General features: G+C 32.7%; 1 protein-coding gene across 2 annotated transcripts in view; it reads left to right on the plus strand.

Annotated features, from left to right (window-relative positions):
* Nucleotides 1-18,261, plus strand: part of LOC134530958 (plexin domain-containing protein 2) — a 43,527-nt gene extending 25,266 nt beyond the window's left edge. For both annotated transcript variants that reach the window (XM_063366318.1, XM_063366319.1), the window contains exons 8-9: nt 8,656-8,792; nt 10,708-18,261. In XM_063366318.1, coding sequence (XP_063222388.1) covers nt 8,656-8,792; nt 10,708-10,776 — 206 coding nt within the window. In that variant the 3' untranslated portion in view covers nt 10,777-18,261. The remainder of the gene's footprint in view (nt 1-8,655; nt 8,793-10,707) is intronic.
* The last annotated feature ends 60 nt before the right edge of the window (nt 18,262-18,321 follow it).

Consider the following 18,321-nt stretch of genomic DNA (forward strand, 5'->3'; position numbering starts at 1 on the left):
AATAGTTGCATTTATTTTTATTTTATTTATAATCTTAAATTGCATGATCACTTCCACTCCTACTGTAAAAAAAAAAAACTAGGGTGGCTTAAACTTCACCAAAAAGATCACTAAATGATCTACTAATGCTACATAAAATACTTAAAGCAAATACTCCTCAATATTTATTCCGTCGATTTACATTTTTAAGCTCCCGTCACAGTCTTGGGACCCGATCAAAATCAAATCGTGAACTTTTAATACCCATGCATAAAACAAAACAATTTTGAAATCCTTTACGCTTACTGCATCTCACCTCTGGAACAGCCGTGACCAGGAAGCTAGACACCAAAGGTCTACTAAGATATTTAAAAAACTCTTATTAAAAAAACTTGGCTCTCTAAATTCACAGACATGTAACTAAGGGAATACAGAATGTATGTGTGTGTGAGAGAATGACATAATAATAAGAATTTTAATTATATTTTAATGTTTTTCAATTTAAAACCATATTTAATATGTCTTAGTTTTTTATTTAATGCTAATTTAATATTTTGTATTTAAAAAATACTTAATATATTAAAGGTTAGTATTTCATTATATTTTAATGTTTTTATATTTAATACATTCTTTTTAAATGGTTTATTTTAGGCCTTGAATGTTAAAAAGGTACATGATTCATCAGTAACTGCTGTAATTTGTAATAATGTTAGTTTGTGATTTTAGGTTTGATTCTGAGATATAACTTATAAATTGTTTATGTTTCATGGTTCAATGAAAGAGAAGGCGTACACTCCTAACAAAAGTCAAATAATAATAATAAAGAAGTTTTCTTTTCTTTGCCATGTTTTGAACAAAACCAAACATTGTGCTGGGGTGTAGAGTAAACAAAAGAGGAAGTGAAATACATTCACTAAAAAATACCTGGATTGATGAGGCATAAAAACTGTCAACTTTCATACTGTGTTGTGTGCTTTTTTACAGACTTATTTTTACCTGTATCATTGTGCTGTCAGTTATATTATATTTGATTATCTTCCTGTGAAACGCAAACATGTATGCTCATAGCGCGGTTGTTAGGTATCCCCAGACAACAGCTTTTGTATGCAATGCGGTAAATAGGAATGGTCGTACTAGGGGGTGAGAAATGAGTGTGTGACACCCCCTCCCACCCCCACCATTCTGTGCTTCCCTAGTAATAAAGTAGGATAGGAAGCAGAGGAGAACTGGCAACATCTGTGTCATGTTGCTTACGTGTCAGTAACATGAGATGCTCTATTAACACTCACCTTGTGTTTTTTCAATCAGCTTTAAATTGTAAATAACTGGTAACCAATAATATCAGGTTTACTTTACCACTAACCAATATCGGTTATATAGGATATTGTGATTCTATACTTCTTTGGTTGAAGGTTTTCCATTGGCTCAGAATCCTACAGATTAACTGTGAGCCTATCGTGGCCATCACTTGTGAATTATCTACCTGCACTTTTATATTAGTGTTAGTTAAAGCATGAGGCAATTAAGAATGCAGCTAAAAAATAAATGAAAAAAAATTCTCAACTTATATAATTAGGGAAATGAAAGTGTCAGTAAATTGTATGGAATCTGAGTGAATGCTTGATTTTGAGTTGTATTATATGTGTCATTATTATAAAAATTTTTAAATGATGCCAAATGTTATAGAACTTACAAAAACATCCATTATAAGTTGATATCTTGCTGCATTGTGAAGAACTAAAACAAAGGGTGATACCTTTTGAGACTATAGCTTGTTTTGTGTTTAGTTTAATCTGATCACTAAACATTTTTAATGGGGTAGTTAGAAAACTAATTGGCTATTTCTCTTTTTTTTTTAATTTTTTTAAAATTTTCTTTTAGAGATTTACTGAACATGTGTTATTAAATGCTTTCCTCTTTTAGCTTTCAAAATTTGTTTGAAGGATTATTCCAGGTAACATGATTTCATACTGCTTGCTAAAAACCATCAAATTTTGTGTGTTATTCAGGTAGTTGATGTTTAGAATAATGATAGTTGATTTGTGTACTCTTAGTTGATTTATTGTTAGTTTGCTAAAGGGTTATGTAAATGTAGCTGTTTACAAACTTAGTAAAATTTCATACCCTTAAAACGCTTTCGATTTCAAGACGCACATCTCTTTTAGTACTTAGATTAAAAGAAAATTAGAAGTTTGAGACATACTTCCCTTTAATCTATTTATTTATATTTTGTATTTATATTATGCAGTAGTTTTCTGAAATAGTTCATTAACCCTATAGTCCTTCCTAGCAGATTTTGGATGCAGATTTTATTGTTTGACCGCGCATCCTTCCCGACACTATAGTGTACTTGCAATTGTCTATAAAGTGGTAGTCGACAAACATCCACTGTTTTTTGTGCAACATTTTGTATTACCACACCACAAAATAACCTACTATTTTATATTTTTCCTAGTGATGTACTTGAGTTTGTTTGCCTTTATAAATGATGTTGATTCTACATCACATCCCATTGTCCGAGTTAAATAGTCACTACAAAAGTTCGAATGAAAAATGCCATCCAGTATTCAGTGTATATGTTAAGATACATTCAATGTACAAAAGGGCATATAAAATCTTAATATATAATTGTTTAATACTTTTGTATTAATTTGTAAAAGAATAAAACAACTGGGGGGAAATGGGGCTTGTAATTATTAGATTTAAAGTTACGTACTGTTATGGGTATTGTGTCAGTTAATTATAATTATTATATTCAAGAGAAGTGGCGGGCTTTGGAAATGAAACAAAACAACAATGCTTTAAACTTCAGTGGTGATACAAAGCCCCAACAATAAAATTTACTATCTCCTAGAAACACTTTGGGGAGAGTGGATCGTTTGCTTCAAATGACTAAATAAAAAAAAATGCAGGCTCATGTATAGCTGTGCTTCTATTTATTTTTCTTTCATAGTAAGTTGCAACAAGAGGAAACAAACATCATTTTGATAGTAAGAATTTGGTTTGATAAGGAAGTTAATTACTTAAAATTTATAATACATTACAATTTATAATATGGGTTCATAACTGAATTGGTGAAAATTTTATAATAGGGGCCCGTAATCATTTAGAATTATAATATAAAATACAAATCCATTAAAAATATTAAAACAATAACCAATGCTTTCCTGTGTTGCTTGCAGTTAGTAAGTCTATCTATCGATAATACTAGAGTTATAGTCCTTTAGTCATTAACAACTTTAGCTAGTACATATTTCATAAACTGCTGGCATCGAGTGGCGAACTGGCCCACTGTGGGTGTCGCTGAGAATTTTGAGGTAGTATTGTCGGGAGTGATAAATTCTGATGGAGACGGGATACCAATTCTTGGATTCTTGGAAAGTTCTTCGACAGTACTCTGACCGTACTTCGACCCTGTCTGCGAACAAGCCAAATCCAAAAGAATTAGACCTGGTCCGCAGACAGTTGTTAATTAGTCATAAATGCCCGCAAAAAGGGAAATGGTTGAGGAAGAGAATGTGTGTCGAAAACTCACCATAACAGGGTGTTGCGGTGTGGCTTCAGGAGAAGTCTCGCCAATGTGCCCGCGAAATCCAGACACGGAAGCACTCATTATTTTTAAATTTAACAAAAGATTTAGCAAATGATAAAATTCTATACACTACAGCACAGCCTGATTGATGACTTTCTAAAAACTTAAGGAAGACATCCCTAGATGAGACGACTATATCCTTGCAGTAGTAGCGAAGTTAAATAGTGCTGAGGGCTGGCCGAGAAATGATGCTGCTCGTGAGAAGTCGTGCCGATAAGTCCCTTGCATATCACCTGTGACGCTTAATTAAATCGGCGCTTTGCCAAAAAGTTCCGAAGATGTCCGAAGGAGGGATCGAGAAATACTGACTTCGATATCTCAATGTTGGTTTTAGTGCCCGATTGTAACGCAATCTACTGGGGAGTGGCCGAAACAGAGAAAAGTCTATTCGTGCATCTGGTACGAGACTACTTCGAAAGCATGGGGCTTATGGAGTTGACTGGTGGAGCGCTCTAGTGATTTGGAAGAGAAAGACGGGAGAATGTTGATTTCAGGAGTCGCTAGGGCAGTGACGTTTAGCGGGCACTCAAACACCCAAGGGAAATAACTCAAATCCGCCACTAGAGGTCAGAGGCAGTAGAGTGCATTCAAACACTAGTGTCAAGACCTTGAGACAGGCCGTCCCTGGCCAGGGTTAATGACCCATCAGTGCTCTGGGCTGTGTTCCCAGGAAAGTGCTCTTCTGAGCCTGGGGACGTGCCGGGGTGTTAGGGAAACTGGAGTCCTGAGCATGGCTGAAATTGCTCACGTAAGGCGGGGTCTTAGAAAGGGGCTACTCTCATAGCTTGCAGGGCATAGCAGTTCTTGTGACGGCTGCAGGGAAGAATGACAGGCGTTGGACGTGCGACAAAGCGGGGAGAAGGCGAGACAAGGTGCTGTATGAACAAATGATTGGCAAAGTCTCAGATACGGCGCTGGGAACGACTTGAGGAACTAGCCAAAAAAATTAAGTAGGTGTGTACAGTGGGCTGAACAAGTTTAAATTTTGGTTATAAAATTCCTGCTAAAATAATTGTAAAAAATTCAAATTTAAAATTGTGCCGAAAATCATTATTGGCGGCATAGTACATAAAACAGTTTTTGCACACAAAAATAAATGCCTGTTGCATATATTTTACAACAAATTAAAGAACTAATATTGTTTTAAAATTATTGAAACTAGTTTTGTAACTTGTTTATTACAGTGATGCAAGAGTTGTTTTTCTGTTGCTTCATACCTGAAGATAAAACTTTATGACAAATTATTTCATTTGTTTCTTTGGAATACAGGTTTTAGTGCCTGTTAAAAGTCCATAACATCTATATTAAAAAATTACTAGTGAGAATTTAGATTCTTTTTATAATTATAATTTTAATGTGCCTTTATTGTTTGCTGTATTATTTTGTACCAATACTGTCTTATCAATAATTTGATTTTTGTTTGCTGCCATTATAGTTAAAACAGCATACCAGAGTGACTTAATTGTGTTCGAGAAATATTTCATCACAGAAGTAATATAGTTTTACAGGAATACGTTCTGTTTTATATAATATTAAATGGTTTGTACGTAATATTAAATGGTTAATTACGTTTCAGCTCTGATAAAACATACATTGCTAGCTAATTTGCATATATTTTTATTTACGTAGTAAAATTTTATAAAATTTCCTAGAAAACCTTTAAAACCCTGGAAAAAACCTGGAATTTGATTCTGCCAATAAAGCGACCACACTGCAGTTGAAATGGGTGGAAGGTAGACTATGTTTAGGGCAGGGTTAGAAAAAAAAAACAGTGAAGAAAAAATACATGAGAGCCCGGTGAATGCAGTGTGTTATCTTGAGTGATTCAAGGTGAGATGTTACACACTTGTAATCACAAACCACAAAGGCAGTGATGCATGTTGAGAACGATAATGTAACGTGACCAAACCACTTGTTAACATAAGTTTTTAAAATGCAACAATTCTGATTTTTTTTTCTAATCCCCTCTCAAAATAAATTCCTGTATCCACCACTGTACACTATGAGGTACAGACACCAGTTTTTTCCCGAGCCATGTAATCCTTGTTGATTTGTGTTACATATATTGGGTACCAAACTACTACTGCTACTATTGAATCCAAATAGTTTGGAATTCTTCCTTGCTTAGTTTATAAGTTTTGGAAGTCAGAAATAAAGATTTTGTTTTAATTGAGGTGTTGGTAGTGAATGTTTTATAGAGCAGTAGTAGGGAGACCAGGTAAGTCTTAGGAGTGCAGATGTAAGTACTAATGAATAGTCTAAATATTTTTTCAATTTATAAAATGTAGTTTTTGTGCCTGCTGACAAAAATAGTAATTTATAAAAATAAGGCAATATTTTGGTAATGTGTTATTTTTACTAGCAAGGGTGTTTCATTTCAATTGGTATGTTAGTAGTACAATTATTAGTACTTGTTGATTATACTAAAAACTTACGAAAACATGACAAAAAAATATGTAACAAAAAATACCACCTGACAAAAGTGTTTCATTGTTAATAAAAAGTTTTAATATTTGTGATAATAATAGTAATAACAAAAACTAATGTTTTAACAAGTAGGCATGTTTCTATAAATAAATTGTAAACAATAATATGTGTAACTGAGTTCATTGCACGAGACAAGATGACTAGTGCATATGCCTACTATAGCCCGTCCCACTCTTAGATTGCAGTACACGGCTTATGGCGCGCGCTGTTGTCAAATCTCTAACACATTACGAATTTCAGGAGATGCGTGTCTTTGTAATTTGGAACGAACAAGAAGCATTTTAAGATATCATATCGTAATTTATAATATTTTATACTATTACACATATAAATTTGTAATAATGCCACTTTTACGTATATTTCAAATAAAAACTACCTATTGTAGACGAAAATTTCTTATAGTTTTCTTTTCTGTTCTAAAAATCCCATATATATATATAATTATATATATATCACATTTTCATGGGCCCGATAAATGCCGTATTTTTGGACAAGTCATGTCCAAAATTATAAATAAAATACGGTAATGGAAATTCTCGGTCGAGTAAGTTATGGGAAAAATCCGAACAATTGGTTCGAAATGGGGAAGATTTTTTGAAAAACAGAAAAATCGCAACAACTCCCATAATATGAATAATATCGAATCCGTTTTAACGTATGATAACTCGGATTACCTAATGCCGAAAAATGTTTTCTAAATACATTTTTTATACGACCAGCCATAACTGCATGGGTTCGAAAAAATTTTCACCGGACAAAAAAACGTAACTGCCTTAGTAAACACCTTATCAAATCTGTTTAAATTGTTTGTAATAATATCATAATTATTTTCCAAAACTTTGTCTAAAACAATGTTTGATAAGATGCTTGGTGTTGAGAAGGATAGAAAAATAATTCAAAATTTTGTACCATGATCGCTATTGAATTCCTTTGTATTTATTTCATACATTTTACATATTATGTTCAAGAATCGATTATAATATTTTTTGTTGACTAAGGAAGCCATGTGTTTGAAATTGCTTGTAGGACAGAACCCCACTTATCTAAACACACGACCCTGTTTCCTCTTACGACGGCAGCGCGCGCTCTTGTACTGATAAGACACATCTTTGACAGCTATTTCCACGGAAACTGTAGAAGCAATTGAGATGGGGCTGCTTTTATAAACTAATTCAATTCATTGTGAACATTTTTCTCGCTTTCGTCCCCCATCTATCTTTAACAGAAAAAAAGTTTTCCGCGGGTCAACCTTTTGATGTGTGAAGGATAGAAAAATAATTCAAAATTTTGTACCATGATCGCTATTGAATTCCTTTGTATTTATTTCATACATTTTACATATTATGTTCAAGAATCGATTATAATATTTTTTGTTGACTAAGGAAGCCATGTGTTTGAAATTGCTTGTAGGACAGAACCCCACTTATCTAAACACACGACCCTGTTTCCTCTTACGACGGCAGCGCGCGCTCTTGTACTGATAAGACACATCTTTGACAGCTATTTCCACGGAAACTGTAGAAGCAATTGAGATGGGGCTGCTTTTATAAACTAATTCAATTCATTGTGAACATTTTTCTCGCTTTCGTCCCCCATCTATCTTTAACAGAAAAAAAGTTTTCCGCGGGTCAACCTTTTGATGTGTCAGTTTGTGAGAAAATGCATTTCAATATATTTAAAAAATTATTTAAGTGAAACCTGTACAGTTTTTGTCTTAAAATTTGTTCGGTGGCGTCCTAAGGCATTAATTTACTAATAAAAAAAATCTGAATGAAATACACAAGTAGGTTTTCTTTTTTTGATGTGAAACATATCGGAATACTTCAAAACAGTTCGCAGCGAATAAGTTATGTTTTTTAATTTTTTCGGACACTTAAAATATTGTTAAGTATTCAAAATAAGCATTGCCTGATGCGTATTTTGATTCTATACAATATGAAAAAAAGCTTGGTCCAAAAATTAAAATTTTAAATTTCGTTTGATATTTGGCAACAACGCACGAAGAAACAAGGACAGTGCTAACGGCAATCGGCGTGTGTTAGAGAGAGAGAGAATGCGCCCATTTACTTCCACACTGCAATCTCAGAGTGGGATGCTCTATAGCATATAAACTACATATGTATTTCTTTACTTGGATGTGTAAAATTTAGGTGCATTCACACAATTTTTTTTTTTTTTGAAATTTTCCACTTTTTATATTTCCATATTTTATAGCTCTTCATAGTTGTTTTAAGATGTTTTGTTGTAGATTTTGTCATTCAAATTTTTTGATCACAATTTTGTAACTGGCTAATTAATGATTTTTCTTTCATGGTGGTCAAATGAAATAGCTTCGCAGGAAATTTCATGTTTAGAAAAGTAACATTAAGTTTTTGTTTTACTCTTAATAATAATAGGTTTTTGACAGTATGTTTTGTTTTAATAACAGCTTTGAACTCATGTCTGAATAATTGTGCTGCTTGTTTGTGAGTATATGTGAGAGGGAAATTTTTTACCTGGGAATTATGTATCTGGGTCTTACAGTGTTTTCCTAGGTGCTGTTATCATAGTACTGAAGCATTTAGAGATTTAGAACCAGAATGTGTGGCCTGTTGCAGCTAAGCAGTATGACTCTGGCCATGTGCCAGCCATTTTGGCTCTCATATTCCTGGCCACCATTGTGGGCTCGTTTGGCATGTGGACGCTGTATGCCTACCGCAACCCGCACACACCATCCGGACAGTTTCTGATCAGGGTAAAATAATTACTGTCACTTGTTATGTATATTGTGTAGCTATATTAAGTAGAGCTCTATATATAACATGTAAATTCCAAAATTGATAATTGACTAATATGAATTTGAATTTTAGTTATCAAAGTCCTATAATTAAGAACCCACATTAAGGAATTGTATTAATTATTTAGTAATTTTTTTAATTTACCTTTAAATTTCTATCAGTTAGTTAAAAAGACTACACAAAATAATTTTTGTTGAAATTTAATATAATAAAAATATTTTGAATTGCAGGTACCTTGGTTTTGTGCAAAACTTAATACGTGTGTACAAATATAAATGTTTATAACAATAATAATTACAGTTTTATCAGTTAATTGAGTTGTATTTATATAATTCAATGGTTTCGTAAACTGACAATATTTTTTACCTTCCATAATTGCTTTCGTTAATCTTCATCAGCTGCTTCCAGCCTGCGACCGGGTCAGAAAAGTAAAATGCCTCCATCTTCCTCTGTCACTCCACCATCCCTCCTCCTACACCTAGTTCCGGTCTCCTCTCTCTCTCCTGCACTCCTTAACCATCTGCTCTTCCCACCTTCTCTTTAGTCTTCCTTAAGGGCCTTCTTCCTGAGTACTTCAACTCGTTTTCTCTAGGTAGCCTCTTTTTTTCCCATTTTCTGATCATGGCCGTACCATCTCAGTCTTGCTTCTTCCATGACCTCATTCAAGTCCTGTACTTCTCTTGCTTGCACCATCTCATTCCTGATGCTGTCTCGCCTCATAGCTGGCAACATAATCTTCTTTTGTTAATATGTCTCATAAACATCTGATTGACATTTATAATCTTAACTGCTTGTAAGATGTCTTCAGTTGTAATCTATACTATTTTTCAAGACTGGAAAAATCCTATATATAGTTACAATCATCACTGACTCACTGATTTTGTAATGTCACAGAGATATGTATACCTTGGAGACAAGCATATCATGAAGCACAAATATAAGCCTAATCCATAAAGATGTGTATAAAATCAAAAATATTTTTATATTAATAGCGTAACATTTGAAATACAGCTACAAAAGTGGAACATGCCTTGGTTATTAAATTAAATTGTTTGTTATAGTCATAATTTTTCAATGGCGCCTTAGGCGCCTTACGACTAACAATGCTGATAATTACTAAAAAGGCTTGTATCTCAAAAAGTTTAGCTCTAAATGAAAAATGGTGAATATTTTTACCTTTGTGGCAATTTAAGTTTGCATCACAAAGAATCTTTTGATGAAATTTTAAATTTTGTTCTTATGCTTTTTCGAAAATATTGTTTTTTTTTTTAAATTTTTTTAATAATAACATTGAAGTTTATAATTTTATCAAAAACCTTTGGTATTTTTTTCTTTTATATTTATAAGTTTATGTTCGCATGCCCTAAGTTTTTTTGGCAGATTTGTGTTTTATATCTACATTTATTGAATTTTTATATATTATTCTTTTGTGGCCACTTACTTTTTTGCTGCTAAAAAGTTTATAATTTTATTAAAAACCTTTGGTATTTTTGTCTTTTGTATTTATAAGTGTATGTTTGCATGCCCGAAAGTTTTTTTGACAGATTTGTTTTTTTTTATATTTACATTCATTGAATTTTTATATTATATTATTTTGTGGTCACTTACTTTCTTGCTGCTTAAATTATTGGTAAATAGCACAGATGCAAATAATTTTAATTTTTATGAAAAATTTCTTATTTATTAAATTAAAATGTTTGTTGTATTCATAATTTTTCAATGGGTGCCTTAAAAACCTCTTTGTTAAAAAATATTGAAGAAGGAAAGTGTCTCTCTACCGTGAAGGCTGCGGTGAGATAGGCGCGGTGTTCACGGACGTGTGTATTCGAGAACGCTCTTGGCTGAGAGGAAGTCGTGGGTCGTGTGTTATAGTACCGCCCGAGCCAGTGGCGCTGGAGGAGAGGGGAGGCACGATACACGGCCGCCACCATCCACATGTGACCACGTGCCGGGGTAGCGACGCTTCGCCCGTGCTGTGGTCTTCAAGTGTGGAAACGGTGCTTAAGAGAGAAAGTGAAATATATATATTGCTTTCAGCTTCTTCTTAAAGATTCCTAGTGAAGTCAAAGATTACTTGTGAAGTATATTACATTTACCATTTTGCGTGTTTTTAGTTCAACCCTTTGAACTTCTATGTCAAAACAAGTTGACTGTCTTTCATTTACTGTTACAATCATTTGTCGAGTTAGGCTCTCCAATTTCTTCCATCACGTTGCGTAGTACAGTGCCATGAGTTTCTCAACAGTTTATTGAAACAGGTAATTATAGGTTTCAAACCTGGCTTGACAAGCATTCAAAGGGTTAAATATCACTATTTATTATTTTATTTTATTGTTAGTGTTATTGTGTTTATTATATGTAACTTGTATATATATACATATATTTTATCTCTGGAAAGTTTTAAAGCTTTTTGGCAGCATTTGTTCTTAAGTTTAATGAGCTGTTGGTTCTTTGTACCATATCACTGACATTCTTTCCAGCCAATTTTTTTCAAACACTGAGGTTTGTTGAGTGTGAGTTAGTATGTTCATTTGGGATGTGCCCTATGCATCAGAAAGAGATCAGAAGAACCAATTATCACTAATCATATACATATAATATAGTCCATAAATTTACTGATTTATTCAGATTCTTATTTTTGTAGTTAATCATTGTTCATCAAATCTATCTCACAAGTTATCCTTCATAAACTGCAGGGGGTATGATTTTGAAGTGAAACTTCTTTGCTGAAGGGGCTACAATTTTTTAGCATTACGAAAATTCCATTTGCATGAGGGTAATGGTTATGTATGTGTTGGGGGAACCGGTAGAGGAGGAGAGTGCGTCAGCGGCGACACCACTCTTAACGCATGCACTAGCGGTCGAATGGGAAGACAGCTGGGGGTGGGGTGGATAGACATGTAGCGTAGCATGCTATATGTTAGTTGTAACGGTCAGAAGGGGAGACAGCAGAGGAGAGGGAGAAATGACCCAGCAGTGATGCTACGAATGCTTGTAACGCTGCTTGTGTTTGTCTACTCCTCAGTTTTCGTAACGGCTAACAATTGATGCTATCATATTTCTTTTATTTTATTTAAAGTATCTACAATTTATTTATTCTTACAGACAAGAGAGTTGGATTTGTGCAAAATAACCTTTTAAGTATCATTCATTTGTATGTGAATAGTGTGATAAATGTAAATGAGATGTATAAACTTAAGAGGTTAGTTTTATAAGTGTAATTTATTTTTGGTATGTGAACACTGTGATTGGAAATGTCAAAAGGACTTAGACTTGTGAGATAGACAAGTGTAATTTATGTCAGATGGAGTGTTTTTTTGTTCATTCATTTTATTCAGCTGGAGATCGTGATTTAACATCATGCCTAAAAATAATAAGGCAGAAGCAGATAAGAGGTATTATCAAAGGCAATGTGGGAATAAACCACCATTAGAGGTGCTAAAAAGTGCTAGTGAACGGATGCGAGAGTACAGGGCGCGGAAAAAGGCATGTTTGTCTTTTAGATCATACCCGTATCTTTACCAGTCTGAATTATTATTTCTTGTCATTAAATACATACTAATAATTTCTTTCTTTCTATGCCTAGTAAGCAAGAAGTTTCACTTCTGTTGTGCGTGGACTCCAAGCGCACAATTTTTTTTAAAAGAAAGGATTCAACATTTGACTTCCAAAAATATGTATTCACTAAACTACAGTCACTCTAGATTCTTCAACCATTCATGAAAAAACAGTCATTAATTTGAAGGGGTTGTTATTAAAATTTGCACGGATTCTAATTAATCTCTAGCTTCCAAACCCAAAAATTAAATTATTCACATGAAATAGATATTTAATAACCTTGTTTATTTGTAAAAATAACTTATTTTGATAGACAGATGTATAAATGAGGAAAAATTAATCCTCTAAATTTATGAGTGACCTCCCTTTCTCGCCAAAATATGCCCCAACATCATCATGTAGCGAGCGAGGTCCATTTTCAGTTTATTCTTGCAGTAAAAACAAAAAAAAAATTGTTTCTGGATTTTGAACATTTTATTTCGCGTTAATAACCCAGTTCTTGTAGCTTTGTGTACCCACGGCATTAAAGTGGAGGAGGAGTGTGACACTGTGTAGGAAGTGTATTCAAGTTCACGGCACACAACGACAATGATAGGGCTGCTTCTGCAACCACCTGATTGATACAGCTAGTCTTGCGACCATGGAAAAAAAACATGAGCATTTGTTGGTGCCCAGTTTCTAATGCCATGTTCCCAGCCATATTGCACTGTTCTGTGAAGATGGGGCCTTTTATTATTTCTATTAGGATGCAACTACCTGAGAGTTAAAAACTGCAATAAACAGTCTTAGACGTTTGAGTCAGTAACTCCTATGAATCACTTGTAAACTACAAATATGCTGTATAAACATATAAGCCAACACTAACACAATAAAAGTTAATATTTTCATCTAGTGTAGTGTAAATAAATTCTTGCAGAAGAAAACATGTTTACCTAGTACTGTTCGTGTTCGTCTGGGCTAGTTGTACAAAACATGAGTCATGGGCTGGCAATGCTGATGCTTCGTGCTCATAGACTACCACCACACCATTGTATTCCTTAACATGCGAAAAGCCAGCTTTGCCTCATTTTTGGTACACTATATCAACAAAGGTTTACACTTTAAACAAAATGGCTACCACGCATCCCCACAGGGATGTTGAACAGTAATTATAGAAAAATATGGAATCTGATCAGTCATTTCATGTTTCAGCCAACCCATAGGATATTTTTGTTGTTTTTTCTAAAAGAAACATTCAATTTAATTATGTAATATGGTGTAGTGTATATAAGTACCTTTCAAAAGCTTTTCACATAATTTCATTCTTTGAAAAAAATAATTTTATTTAACCATGTGTTGGAAAACTGCACAAAATGTGCATGAGCATTGAATATTTAACTTGTTAGGCTGTTAAATTTCCATTCCATTTTGTTACATACTGAAATTTCATGATTAATGTGCCTTAAAAAGTATTGTATGGATTCAGTAATCATGGAAGTTGAAAAATTATTTTTGCATACCGGTAGTTAACAATTTTAAAACATGGGCATATTTACTATAAATATACCAACATGCTTTTGCTTATAATTAAATTTTTAATTAATTTTTCATGTATAATAATCAACATTATGAGCTTGAATGGTATTGTAATTTAGTTAAAATTATCTCCATTGCAAAAAGAAAAATGTAGCACGCCCAATGAATTGGTTTAGAAGAAGCCACTGGTGTGTGACAGTGCAATAACATAAAGGTGGTGGGTGAGTTTCAAGTTCCAACGGCTCCCTTATCAACCTGCAACTTTGGGTAGGTATCACATGCTGCATGGTAGTACAGTACTCAAGAAGAGATTCACATCATGTAGCTCTCAAAATAAATACAACAAATTAGTGTTTCAGCCTATTTTCTTTAAATGTTTAAGGTTTTCTCAACAAAAAAAAAGGTATTTAGAGTGTAGTCAGGAGTTGTCTATTTACTGTGTAACGTGATATCAATGTCAACAGCATCACAGGGCAATAAATGCTGTCTTATCTCCCCCTCCCCCCCCCCCCCTCAAATTACTGTTTGTTGAACTTTGTGTCTCATATTTGTATATTTTACTAAGTTATAACTTATACCAATAAAATTAATGTTTTTTGTTTGTTTACCAATTTTGACCATGTTTATATGTAGCTGCAGTTAATCCAAATTTGAAGTGGTAAATTTCTGGCTCAGCAGTTCTGAGATCCGAACCATCTTTCAGTTGAATCGGTACATCCCTTATGTGCAATATTTCTTAATTAGTGATTAAATGTATCATCAAATCATATGCTCACAGTTGAAAGTGTGATAACTGGTGTTGCTAATTGCAAGTGTCGTACATATATGCTTAGAATTTAGTCTTCTCTTTTGATTGAATCTCTTCTATCATCAAAAGGAGAGTTTGAACATGTAAGTCTTGTTGCTTCATTCATGCTAAATGCATGCAGATGAGTTGCAAAATTTATGCAAATTATTACTTTTCTCTTGATGCATATAAATAGATTAAAATTGCACATGGAGTTGAAAGAGAGATTAATGTCAAACAGGTAGGTAAATTTACAAAAAAAAATTTTGTACTGTGCTCTTTTTTAATACTTTTTTCTGGTCCTCTAATTTTTCTATCCTGTCACCAGCCTGCAGTGGCTGCAAAGTAGATTTGCTCGTCACCCTGGGTTGGAATGGCAGGTATGTCCCTGTGGTAGAACAGCTGGTTTCAAGGAGTACCATTGTAGACCTTTATATCTGGCATAAATTTATTAACACATGGACTTCCATTTTAATGCCTCTTCAGTTTGGGAATATTAAAGTATAGTCTAAACCATAAATAAGAATTTTTTTTACAGAATCATTGAGTTGTTAAATTGTTGTTCCACACAAATTATTCCATTAAATAAAACAAAAAAAAATACACTCATACATGTGTTAACACTACAGTTATGTGTAATGAAATATGGTGTTTTATGTAAATTTTTGCATTTATATATCACATCATATACAACATGAACAACCTGCATGTCCTATTTTTAAATTATTGTTGCAAAAGATTTTTTTTTTGCTGAATGAACTAAAAAAAAAAAACACATGAAATTAAATGAAACCAATTTTTTTTAGTGTTACGCAGAGACAGAACAATTGAATGTAAACATTGTGCGAGAGACAGACTTCAGTGTGAATAAGATATGTACCGCTTTTGTGTAAGCTAAATAGGATTAAGTTTATCACACTTTCAATAGCTGATGCAAGTGTTAATTGTGTGGTTTTTAAAATATTCCTATATCTGGTCAAACACTTTTTTATGCACTTTACAAAGGAATTTACAACTTTGCAAAATGCAAAGCTGATAATTTTATGTGATAGTTTATGACTACATATTAGCATTTATGTGACCAGAGGAAATTTATGCAACTTAAAGGAATGTTTGCAATCAGAATATGTAAAAGAAAGAGATTATAATATAATCTGTTGAGGCTTTGTCTCACATGCCATTGTTTGAGGACTTTTTATGTAGGTAAATCTGTGACAAAAAATCTCACTTGCATTTAATGTTTTCTCTCCAGTTTTATCAACTTATTTTATGTACTTAGTCCCCCAAGTGTTCACATGATCACTTGCGTGATCTTTTATACAGCTTGTAACTAACATTTAGTAAATATCTAGTGAGAAAATTTGTGACCCACCAAAAAAATCCAGTAGAGGTATCAGAATAAATGTACAGGATAACCCTTTAATAAATAGTAATGACAAGAAAAAATATAATAACCTATTAAACATGTGGGACTGTGCCTTATAAAAAGATGTAAAATAAATTGCTTAAATTGTTTGCGTTTACAATGTTTTGTGTGGAGAAAATATTGGTATTTGTGATTTTTAAATGTTGAAAATGTTTTATTTTAACTTAACACTGTTTAAACGTAATGATGCAGTAGCAGGTAGAATTTAGGGCATAGTAGCAATATTTGATTGATAGGAAGATCTTTGTACATATTGTTTTCAGATGAGACTTGACTTCTGTTTGGGCATCATCCTGCATTGCAAGCAGTATTTGGTTTAATGTAGTCATTTTGAAAGTATTATGATAATGATACACTGAGATAACACATGTGATCTCTTCTGTGGTAGCTAGTGCCTTAATGTTGCATTATTCTGACCATTTTTATACATTGTAAATGTTCTGATGAAATTATTTGTGGCATTAGGAAAAAATAAAGTTAATGGAAATTTGATTTACTTGTAAATTTGTATAAATTATTTCCAATATTTTTTAAAAAGAATTTAAATTTCATCACTTTTCAGTAGGGTTTTGTGAATCGTTGACGTATAGGCAATTTTCTTGGTACTTCTGTAACATTCCTCGACTTTTGGAGTTCAAATGAGTTGCAGGGGAATTAAACTTTGAGCACAAACACTAATTCCATGCAGCAAATGCATCAACTTTAGGGTGTTTTCCAGTTAAGATTTGACTCTGTGGAAAGTTGTTAACTGTAAAAAAAATATCTTTTTTAATGTGTGCAAAAATAAGTGCATGTTGTAAAATTAGTCTTTTGAGCTACTGAATACTTTAGCTGGAGAATTTTTTGTGTCAAAAATTATTATCTAAATTCAATATTAACACACTCAATAAAGCCTCACGTTCTACATTCTTGAAATCATTTACATGTATAAGTTAAAAAAATCAAACGATGCACACATATACACAATGATGATAGTATATTGTCCTTTAGAAAATAGTCTTAAAGATAAAGTGATCAAAAAATTGAACAATATAAATGTGCTGAATGTATGTCGCATATTTTAGAAATGGTCTTATCTATTGGCTTCGTCCACTACTCACTGAATCTGGGCAGCGACACCCTTGCTGCAACGAGTGCCAATTTTAATCACTTTATGTTAATCCTATTTTCTTAAGGTCAATATACTTTTAATATCCTGTGTCTGTGTTGTGCATATTACATATGGAGCATGGATATACCTATGTATCCTCCCATTTGTATTTTATAACTTTTTAACTTCTTCAATAACTGTGGGATATAAAGTTTTATTGAATTTGTATTAATTTTGGATTTACAAATAAATATATATGTATACATCTGAGAGGAGAGTTCTAGAAATACTAGTAGCTAATTGCGCCAACGTGTATAAAATCTTACATGGATATAAAAAAAAATTAAATTTGTAGGAAAGGAAAATTTGAGAAGAACTTTTAAAAATTGCACAAATATACTCCTGGTTGTTACGTGTGAGATAGTTAATAATTATGAATTACCTAATGGTTAAAGTGTGTGGGACAGACAGGAAAGTAAGTTTTTTTTTTACTTATAATATTCAATTTTGTGAATTTAATAAAATCAATAAAATTATGTGTCAAGAATATAATTTTGAAAGTACACAGAAGTATTATGATATAAATTTTTGTTTTGTTGCTTGATGATTTTATTTACGTATTTGTGGTTTTGATTTTGCATATGAAATTTTCTAATCTCAAAACAAAAAGAGAACTTTTTATGATTAATTTATAATAATGCAGAATTTACTAGGAAATAATTGTAAGCAACACGTTTCAGCCCAAACAGATGCTTTGATAAGTATTTACAGTTTTCTGTGTTTTAAGTAAACATGTAATAGCTAATAGGTTTTAGCTCGTAAGGAAACATATATATAAAAGTTGTATTTTAGTTATTCACCATATCAGCTCAATTATAAAGCAACTCAAAGTCATAAATGTATAAGTTTTACTATCTGTGACTTTTTTTTAATGATAGTGACTTACTGAAATGTGTTGCTAGTAACAGATTTCCAAGAAAAAATAATGTAAGTTATATTGTTAATAGTTTTGTACATTTTAAAGACATTAAATTTGTAATCATGTGTGAATTTTTAATGTGTGTTGAACAAAGTGGCAATTGAGATTCATTGTGATCATCATTTTTATCA

This window comes from Bacillus rossius, chromosome 3, assembly GCF_032445375.1.
Source record: "Bacillus rossius redtenbacheri isolate Brsri chromosome 3, Brsri_v3, whole genome shotgun sequence".
In the NCBI taxonomy this organism is placed as follows: domain Eukaryota; kingdom Metazoa; phylum Arthropoda; class Insecta; order Phasmatodea; family Bacillidae; genus Bacillus; species Bacillus rossius.